The sequence below is a fragment of the Vicia villosa genome, linkage group LG1 (genome assembly GCF_029867415.1).
Source record: "Vicia villosa cultivar HV-30 ecotype Madison, WI linkage group LG1, Vvil1.0, whole genome shotgun sequence".
Lineage (NCBI taxonomy): Eukaryota > Viridiplantae > Streptophyta > Magnoliopsida > Fabales > Fabaceae > Vicia > Vicia villosa.
Genome location: NC_081180.1, coordinates 127,329,146 through 127,339,612, shown reverse-complemented (window position 1 = coordinate 127,339,612; position 10,467 = coordinate 127,329,146). Strand labels below are relative to the sequence as shown.

Below are 10,467 nucleotides of genomic sequence, written 5' to 3'. Positions count from 1 at the left end.
CTGAACGTAGAAACCGTACTTTGCTTGATATGACGAGAAGTATGCTAAAAAAGAAGAATCTTCCTCACAACCTCTGGGGAGAAACTGTTGCTACTGCAACATATGTGCTCAACAGGTGTCCAACGAAGAGGCTGAAGGAAATTGTTCCTTTAGAGAAGTGGACTAAAGAGAAGCAAAGTGTTAGTCATCTGAAGGTTTTTGGTTCTGTGTGTTACAAACACGTTCCAGAAGCTAGAAGGAAGAAGTTGGATGATAGAAGCAGAGTGATGTTATTGGTGGGGTACGACAGTACAAGTGCATACAAGCTCTATTGTCCAGAGACTAAAAAAGTTGAAGTCAGCAGAGATGTCATTGTGAAAGAATTAGAAGTTTAGGATTGGAGAGAGTCTCAACCAACTTCTGATGTAGAGATAACTTTTGTAGAAGAGTTAGAGTCGGAAGATGAAGAATCTTCTGAAGATGAGTCAGATGGTGAATCTGATTCTGACCCAGATTCTGATCCTGACTCTGACGATGATCCAGAGTCTGGTGGTAGTCATGATTCTGGAAGGGATGTCTCTGGAGGCGGTGACCATGGAGGTGGTGACTCTGGAGTAGGTGACTCTGAAGTAGTTCAAAAGCCACAAAGAGTCAGAACTATACCTGTAAGAGGTTTCACTGGGAACTAATCCTCTTCAGGTGGATGTGCCCTATTGTTGATCTAAGGGTTTCAAGATGTTTCACCCGGAATAATTCATCTTGTGGCAGGAATTTATGTTATTCTAATTAGGAGAGGCTTCACCGGGAAGTAATCCTCAATCATGGTCATAGTCCTATAATATATATACAATTTATCTATCTTAGGTTTTTCTCTGACGAAGATCTAAGCAGTATATATACAGTTTATATTTGACAAGATATTAAAGAAGTAAATGAAAGCTATAAAAACTCACAGTATGAAGAGGAGGCCAAGTACTGATATGTGTATATAGCCTTATTAAACAGTTGAATGTTTTGAGAAAACAATGAAGTGTTTTATTGAAAAGAAAATGTGTTGGATCTTATAACTCAAGGAGAAGCCCAGAAGATATTTACTGTATGAACAAGAGGTGTTGGGTCTTATACTATAATAGAGGCCCAAGAATATAAGATGAGAAAGAAGGGATGAGACTTATACTCAAGGAGAAGCCGAATAAAATATTTACAGATGATGGGGCTTATGCTCAAGGAGATGCCTAGAAGATTTAAATTGAAAACAGATGAGAAGTTGATTTGAAAACAGTTTGAAGTTTGAATTGAAAACAGTTGAATTTTGAATTGAAAACAGTTGAAGTTTGAATAGAAAAAATTTGAAGTTTGAATTGAAAACAGTTTGAAGTTTGATTGAAAATAGAGAAGTTTGAAAAAGAAGAAGAGAAGATTAGGGCTTATAACTCAGAAGAGAGACCCAAAGGTCTAAGAGCAGTTTCACCGGGAATAATGCTCCTCTTAGTACCAGAATTTTATTTTGAAAAATAGATGAAAATAGAAGAGAAGGCTTGGGGCTTATAACTCAGAAGAAAGGCCTAAAGGTCTAAGAGCAGTTTTACCGGGAATAATGCTCCTCTTTGTACCAAAGATTAAAAGGGGGATGAGAAAGTTTGTACAGAAAACAAGGTTTCAAAACCAACAAATATGTACAAAGGAATGAGGCTTATACTCAAGGAGATGCCCAACTATATTTGAAATTGAACTGTATGTATTTAAAAATTGAAAAAGAAAGGGGTTGGGTCTTACACCTTTTAAAAATCAAGAGGCCCAATGATTGACTGTTTATGAAAAACATATGAAATAGATGAAAAATGTTTTATTTGAAAAGAAAAAAGAAGAAAAAGGGTTAGGTCTTACACTCTTTAAAAATCAAGAGGCCCAATGATTGACTATTTATGAAAAACAAATGAAATAGATGAAAAATGTTTTATTTGAAAATAAGAAAGAAGAAAAAGGGTTGAGTCTTACACTCTTTAAAAAGCAAGAGGCCCATTGATTGTTAGTAGTTTTAAAACATGAAGAGTTTTGTTGATTGAAAACCCTGAGCGTTCGATCGATCGATACTAACAAACAATTTGATTTTAAAGTGTAAAGACATTTAAATCAAAGTGAACATGGTATGTACATCAAATATTGTTTAAAACAAAAATATTAATCACATGGAGGTTTAAAAAATATTGGATGAGTAGAGAAATAAAAAATTATGATTTTTATAAGTATTAAAATACTTAAAAATATGCCATTTTCAACTAATTAAAAATACATCAAATAAATGTTTTTTTTGTGATTTTTTTGGATATTCATAATATATATATATATATATATATATATATATATATATATATATATATATATATATATATATATATATATATATATATATATATATATATATATATTAAATGAGGAGTGTGCAAAAAAAAATTAAAAATGATTAATTTTGATAGGTAAATTAGTTAAGTGAAGTTGTGAAGAAAAATGAAATAAAATAATGGTAAAAAGAAAGGTTAGGTCTTGCCAAGGTTTGAACCCACGCCCTTTAAGTCACCAGCACAAAACAACACCAACTGAGCCACGCGTGTGGCTTGTAAGAGAGATGACTTGAATTTATTATACTTTTTGAAGGTTTCAAAGATTAAAAAATGGCGCCATGGTCGTCTTCAACCTCAAGCTCTCTCAAATTTCAAGTTCATAACTCTCTCAATTCTCAACCAAATGCTATGATCTAAACATGAAACTTGCTTAATTTTGGACGAGGAATCCAATGGTGATCTTAGAATTCATTTATTTTAAGTGTATATCAAGAATTTTGATATGAACACTAAGAACCCTAATTCTTAAAAATAAAATTAAATGATGATCATGATGAATATGATGTTGAACATGATGGTATCGAGTTTTATCAAAAAGGATACATGAATCATAGAGTTTGAGTCTGAGTTACTTACCTCTGAAGCTGTGATCGAAGGTTGTGATTGAGAGCTTCTAGAAGTGTTTTGATGATTGAAATTTCTCCTTGGGACCTCAAGGATGCTAAAGGAGTGCTTACTTCACCTTGAATCACTCTGAATTGCTCTGCTCGATTCCTCTTACAAGAGCTTGAAGTGAAAATGGACGATGGAGATTCAAATGCTATAGAAGCGATGTGAGCATCTCGGTAGCTTCCTTAGACCTCAAGGAAGATGTTGATGTGCTGAATTTGGCTTCGCACCTTCTAAAACCTTCAACCCGAACCCAACTGCTCAAGCTCCAAGTTGAAAAAGGATATGGTGATCCTGGAGTTACAAAGCTGGAAAGAGGACTTGGATCACTTCCACATAGTGCCTGTGAAGTGTTAGAACACTCACTTTCAAGGGAGAAGCTCTGGTTTGAAGAATTCACTTATTTTTGCCAAGAGATCTTTTGAAATCCATGAGTGAAAGGGAGAGATAGAGAAAGCAAGAACTCAAGTTGCTTTGGTGTGAATTTGAATGAGAATGAGCCTCCTATTTATAGGTAATTGGACTGAGATAGTAAGAGAGTGAAGTAAGTATAGTGATGTCATTTTGAGTGAAGCTTAGGTGTGAAGAAAAATGTGAAATATCTTGGAATGCAATGATGGCATTTTTGGATTCCAATTGATCAAGCCCTAGCCCTTGATTCCATCAGATATTATGGCTCATTTCTGATGTGTAGAGGCATCCAATTGGCCTTGGAAAGATTCCTTTGATGATTCACCAATTTTCCATAAATTCTATTTTGTAATCATTACATAATCACATGGGAATTGAAATTTCTTGTACTTGGCCAATTTGATGCAATGATGAAATTGATTCTACTTGATCCCTTATGATGTTATTTGAATGTAGATGCACCAATTTGTGGAGGTACTTGCACAAAATTTACAAAATGCAAAGTTGGTTATGCCTAAAATCCAACTTTAAGTGCCTTACTTCCATCATGCATAACTCCTTGCTCAAAATTGAATCAAGGGATGATTTAGGACTCTTTGGAAAGCTTACATGATGTATTTCAACTCTCTTACTAAGTTCTTGGAAGGATTCATCTTGGATCTTGGGGAAAAAGTCTTGTAAGTTGGTGAAAAAATTGTTAAAAAGACTTAGAATTTTTCTAAGTGTTTTTGGAAGGATCTTCATGAGCCCATATCTCTTAAATGGTTGGTGTTTTGAGAAAATTTTATTTGTAACAAAGTTGTTCATTAGGTCAAGATCTACAATTTTCATGTTGGAAGATTTTTCAGTTGCATACTTGAAATTGAAAGTTACTTACCCATGAAGTTATGACAAAAACACTTGAAAACAGTTAGAATTTTTCTAAGTCTTTGAATTTTCCAACTTTGACTTTTGTTGACTTTTTGATTCTTGGTTGATTTTCTTGATTTTTCTTGATCAAATAAATTTAATAATCATATGTTGATGATTTTGATCTTCAAAAGTCCATGGTTGACCAAATTTCTCAAAAGTCAAAGTCAAACTTGTATAGTTGGCTTTTTCCAAATGAATTGCATTCTTAGAGCATCTCCAATGGTGCTACTCATTTTTTGGTTTTTTATGGGACCCACCAAGCCACATCATCTTAAAGGAACTCATTCAATTTTTAGCTCCAACAGTGCAACTCTAAAGAATCTATTTGGGTCCCACAATTTTACATTATATATTAATATTTTATCATAATATTTCACTCATATTCAATTTTATCTCATATTGGGTCCCACAATATATATATTTTAAGAAGAAATAATACAAAGCAATGTTGCATTGTGAAGCAATGGTTTTCCAGTTGGCAATGTTTTTTCCATTTTCCAATGCTCCAAGCTGGCGAACGGTATGAAAGAACCATGGTTGGAGATGGTCTTAGAGATTTCAAATGAATCAAGCTCTCTTCTTTAAATGAACGATGTGAGTGGATTATATTGAAGCATTAGAGGTCCTTGAGTCATGATTTGAGCCATGGGATCTTGTCCTGGTCAAAAGTTAACTCCCCAGGTGAATTAGGTCAAAAACCTTAATTATGGGCCAGATGAAATTTGGGGTTGTTGAACTTGAATTGAAGTACATCTTACATTGGATATTGATGTAGGAATCATTTGAAGATGCTTGGGCTTTTTGGTCCCTGTTAGGTTCAAAACCCTAATCTGGTTGTCTTGATGAATTTGAGGCTTGATGCCTTGAGATTGGAGATCATAGGTAGATGAATGAAACATCTTGAGCCCTATGATTGTGTTGAGGATTATTTTCATCTTTGATTGATCCTTTGTCTGGATTTCTTGGCTTGAAACCCTAATCTGAGTACTCGGTGAACAAGTGACTGCTCTGGATATTTGCTTTGAGTTAATGGAGTAGTTGAGATGTTTATATGATGTGACATTTCAAGGGGGTCAAAAATTAGGGTATGACAACCATATCTACAATTTAGTTTTTTCAAAACATTTTAATTTTGCAACAAAAACCGAGACAAGAAAAAATTATTTAAAAAAATAAAGACGCATGTAACCCTATGTATATATAGTATTGGTGTAACTTATCACTCGCTTTAATATCATCTCACTTTCGATTTACTTTTCACACTTTCTTTTCTCTAGCATTCTTTCCTCTATCTTTCTTTCCTCTAACATTCTATTTTTATCCAAACAAAACATTAGTGTAATCCTAAGATTTATCATATAACATTTCTGTAACTGTTTTTCTATTCGATTAACTTACAATTCTTGAACGAAGAAAACATTCTTCTCACCTTTTCTTCTTTTTCACTAAATTTTGAATGTAATTAGGTACACATATCCATATTTATACCTATTAAAAATATGATCCTATACTATACCAATCCACAACCAATAATTCTTTAGGATAACCCTCCATTCCATCTTACAAAACCAACCACAAAATATAAATCACAAAATAAGAATAAGAGGGAACATGTGATATAAAGTAGTGGAACCCTCAATTGAAGGCCGTAACAGCACTCACATGGCATGGGTCCACCATGTTCATGAATCTAAAGGCAATAACACCTCAACCAATCAGGTCCATGACAACCTGACAGACAAGTGCACATTGTACATAAAGAATCTAATCTTGCATATCATTCACAAAACTACGATACGTATACGGTGGTATGTATGCACATACGCTGTATAAATACAATATAAAAATCGTAGGGGACAAGGCAATAATGATAGCTGGAAAATTGTCACTATTATTATTCATGCACACGCTGGCAATAGACAAGTCGCATTTTTTTTCCCTTAGAAAACAAAAAGTGGGTCATATAAACATCTTATATATTATTTCTTGTCCCTAAGGAATTTCCACCTAATTTCTCATTCATATATAATACACATATAAGAGAGAAAAAATACAAAAGAAATATCACAAACACATAATAATACTACTAATAATATAATAATAATAATTGAACTCTTATTATTCCTATATTAGCCCCGATCTTACTCGAGACCAATTTGCTTCCTGAAACGCCAATCGATGATCAACAACAAGAGGATTTTTGTCGGAATATGATAACGAGGTTTTCAGCTTCTGTTCTTGCACTTTTCCACTGCCCTTGGTGCTGTAATTTACAAATTAACCATATTAGTAAATTAATAATAAGATTTTCTTATATAATTTAAACTTAATTTTCTAAAATGTATTTTGAGTAATAATTTTACCTAGCCCAATCGCCTCGGAACCTTTCATTATTCGAAGGCGCTTGCACGATTGAACAAACATTCTGAAATTTGTGAAAATGATTAAATTAGCATCTGATATTTATGATATTCAAATATATTAATTATTCAATGTATCTGAACGATCATAAAAACAAAATGGAAACTTACTCCCAAGGAACATCGCCAACAAGCATCCAATCACCATCTTTGTCTTCATAAGTTGGTACATAATCAGAGCCGTTCAAGAGGTCAATCAATTTGCTTTCATTCATAAAGTCTTTGGTGACTTGGGACCCACAGTTGTCAATTGTGAAAGAACTAAACATTTTAGCCAGCGCATCTGACAGCTCTTGGTAGCTCTTGTACAAGTTAAGGTCTACCTTACGTAGATAAGGTGCACCATCCATGCTCACCTTAACAAATGCTCCATTTCCAACACCACTTGTGGTTTTTTCTGGTTCTGATTCATTGTTGCTCTTTTGAACATTCACTATGTTCTTTCTGAAGGATCTAACTGGTGGCCATCCCACAACTTGTGCCCTGCAAATTCAATATTTTCATGATAAATAATTTTTAATTAAGTTATTAGAGAGAGAGATAGAGACACGCATGAAAAAGGACAGGGCGTGTGTGTGGACTATCATTTTCAACTTTTTTTTATCCTTTGAGGGAATTCATAATTTTGAGTGGATTGAAAAAGTAAAGATTCCATGTGTCTTGTCTTTTTCCTTTGTCTACCCGACAACCAACCATGCCATCCGCACAAGAAATCCAACTAAAATAATACTGCTTGCCAACCTATTCAGCCACCATTTATTATTTTATTTTTATTTTTATTTTTAAAATCTCTCATGCACATAATCTGGATAACATTTTTCAAATTTTCTTTTCTCCTCCACTATTCCATGATTTCTTTCTACTATCCTGTATACCTTTAATCTTTGAAAAATACAATGTTTCTAATAAAAGAAAGTTAATTTTTAATTCATTGGATAACCTATATGTCTGATCTAATAATAGATCAAGATCAAGTAAATTAATTATTTAATGAATAAAAAATAGATTTTTTTCTTATAAATATGCTCAGAGGAGTATATTGAAAAATTTAAAGTGAGTTTCATTTTGTGATATGGCAAAAATTCATTTGTAATGAGTCAATTTTATAAATTTTGTGAGTTTAATATAAATTAATTTGTATTTAATAAATTTATATACAAAAAAATAAATATTGAATTTGAGGGTAAAATTCTAGTATAAATGAGAAAGTTCAATAAGAATTTCAAGTTAAAATCAAATCATATAGAAATTTTTAATTCTATTCGAAAACAACACAATTTAAATATATAAGAGAATAAATTTTGTAATAAAAAAAATTAGTGGTTCAAACAGTTTTCTAATTCTAAGAATATGTTCAAAAGTAATCACAGTGATATACAAACAAAGTTCAATTCCATGTTCAGCTTTATTTTTTGGTATAAATTCCATTTTCAACTTTATCCCACTTAATTTGCGAATATTAAGTTTTTCACAATCAAATTCGAACAATACCTTTAGAACACGGAACAAAACCACTAAATTTGTCCTATATAAAAAAATTTAAATCAACTTGTAAGCGTAAATTCAGCCGAAAATTAATGAACAAGAAACACAATTGCAACCTTTAATCACAAATAACCTTCTAATCTAATTAAAACTTCTTTTATAAGCAACCTAATCAAAACTTGTTCATACATCTATCTATCTAATCTTTTCAACTAATCACTTCAATTCAATAGATCTATGAACAAATTAAAACAATAAAGACTAAATTAACCTAGATTATCACTAAATTAATAAAAATTAGAAGTGATGTTAAACAATTGATAGTTGTGCAGAGATATCATATACAGACACGAGACATTAGCTTCAGATACATACAGAGACATCAGATACTGATACGTAACAATTTTAAGTATCAGAGAATAGAAAAACTCACTTAGCGCGAGGAGGTGCGGTAACGGTTGTGGAGGTTTTCTCTTTGCCTTTGTTTGCTGCTGAAGCAATAGTTGAAGAAGAAGAAACAGAATCATTTGTTGAAGAAAGATTAAGCTTCAAATCCATGTTAGCAGTTTCCGAGAAACCTCTCTTTCCGCAACTGCTTTTAACCGGTGACTCGCCGTGATCATTCACTGATCCACCGGGGAGACCGAGTCTCAACTCGGTTTCTTCAAAATTTATCATGCTGTATTTGTCGCGCTCAGCGTCTGCTACGCTAGTCATTTTCTCTTAACTTGATAATCAGAAAAAAAAAACAAACACACGAATGTTTTTTTTTTGGTGAAAGATGAAATCTGAGAATTTTGAGAGTTTTGGAAATGAGAGTTTTTTTTTGTGCGCTTGGAGGATGGTTTTGGTGATATATTGGTGAAAGGGTGTGAGGGAACCGTAGGGTTTGAGATGTCGACACGTGTGTGTGTTTTGAACGGTTGGATTATTTGAGGGTTGTCGGGAGAGTGACGTCATGAGTGATGTAATATTAATAAGTGTGATTATTGTTTTGGTAGTGGACATCATAGTTTGGCCGTGCCCCTACTTGCCTGCCTTTTCCTTTGCTACCCACCAATTAACAATTCTTTCTTTCTTTAATTGATGGAACCAACCAATTAGCCATCGATACCTATAATTCACTACAATGTGGTACTACTTTCTCCCATCACAATTATAAGAAAAACAATATTCTTATTCACTTTCTCTCTTATTAGATTTCTAGATATTTAATATTACATTTAGGGATATTCATGGGTCGGTTTGAGTTTAATTTAGTCAAAACCATAACCCAACATTTATATGGTACACTGGTTTGAGTGAGGAAAAATAACCACCCACAATATCATTGGGTTGATTTGGGTAAAACCACAAATTTGTGGGTTGGATTGGGTTGGGTAATGGGTTACCCAATATTATTTTTCCTTATATAATTATTAATGATATGTTACATTTTTTTCTTAATAAATAGTTTAACATATTACTGCTATTTTTTTAAACATTAAATGTCAAAATGTATAATAAAATTTATTATAAACATATATTTGTAAGAACCAAAGTTACATTACAGTAAAACCTAGAATTACATAAAATACTTGCAATTTATTAGAAATAGCATCAAAATAATCAAAATGTGGCATCCTAAATAAGTTAAAATCATTACTTACTAAATAAAATATGTTCAAAAAGTTGAAATTGAAGCAAGCAAAATTAAAAACATCAAAGTCATCACTTGTCAAATTATAAAAAAAAAAAATATATAGTCACTCAATAACCCATGAATTTTGTGGGTTGGGTGTGGGTTTACCCATAACCCAATTATTTTGAATGGGTTTTCATTTTTGAAAACCGTATTCACCCAATAACCCGACCCAACCCACTTTTTTTGATCAGTTTGGGTGGGTTTTACTGGGTTTATTGGGTTTACCCAACCCATGAACACCCCTAATTACATTTAATACTTATTAAGAAAGGAAACTTACTACATAAATTTATTAAATAATTAATATATTTGAAGTAAACTTTATTGCATAAATTTATGCATTGAATTTAAAAAAAAAAAATTACATTAAAGAAAGATGGAGTATATGTAAGAATATTAAATAATTAAAATATATAATATGACATGTGAAGAGAAGAGGTGAGAATAAGTTGGATCGAATTAGGCTTTGCCAAAGTAAAATTTGTCTTGCTAAAAATTTAAAGATTAAGTCTGGTCTATAGTCTATCATAAACTTTTTTAGGCATGAGTCTAGCCTTTTTTGAAG

General features: G+C 32.3%; 1 protein-coding gene across 1 annotated transcript; it reads right to left on the bottom strand.

The window, feature by feature from the left end:
* Positions 1–6,181: 6,181 nt before the first annotated feature.
* LOC131644150 (auxin-responsive protein IAA16-like) lies at positions 6,182–9,050 on the bottom strand. Its single transcript, XM_058914568.1, has 4 exons — positions 8,652–9,050; positions 6,845–7,216; positions 6,677–6,738; positions 6,182–6,576 (listed from the first exon to the last, which is right to left on the bottom strand). Exons 1-4 carry the CDS (start codon positions 8,933–8,935, stop codon positions 6,539–6,541), a joined length of 756 nt encoding a protein of 251 aa, XP_058770551.1. The 5' UTR covers positions 8,936–9,050; the 3' UTR covers positions 6,182–6,538.
* Between the last annotated feature and the right edge of the window lie 1,417 nt (positions 9,051–10,467).

Coding starts and splice junctions, on each gene's coding strand:
- LOC131644150 (XM_058914568.1), bottom strand. CDS start 8,935: ATGACTAGCGTAGCAGACGCTGAGCGCGACAAATACAGCATGATAAAT. Junction 6,739..6,844: donor GTTGGCGATGTTCCTTGGGA/GTAAGTTTCCAT, acceptor CACAAATTTCAG/AATGTTTGTTCAATCGTGCA. Junction 6,577..6,676: donor TTCCGAGGCGATTGGGCTAG/GTAAAATTATTA, acceptor TGTAAATTACAG/CACCAAGGGCAGTGGAAAAG.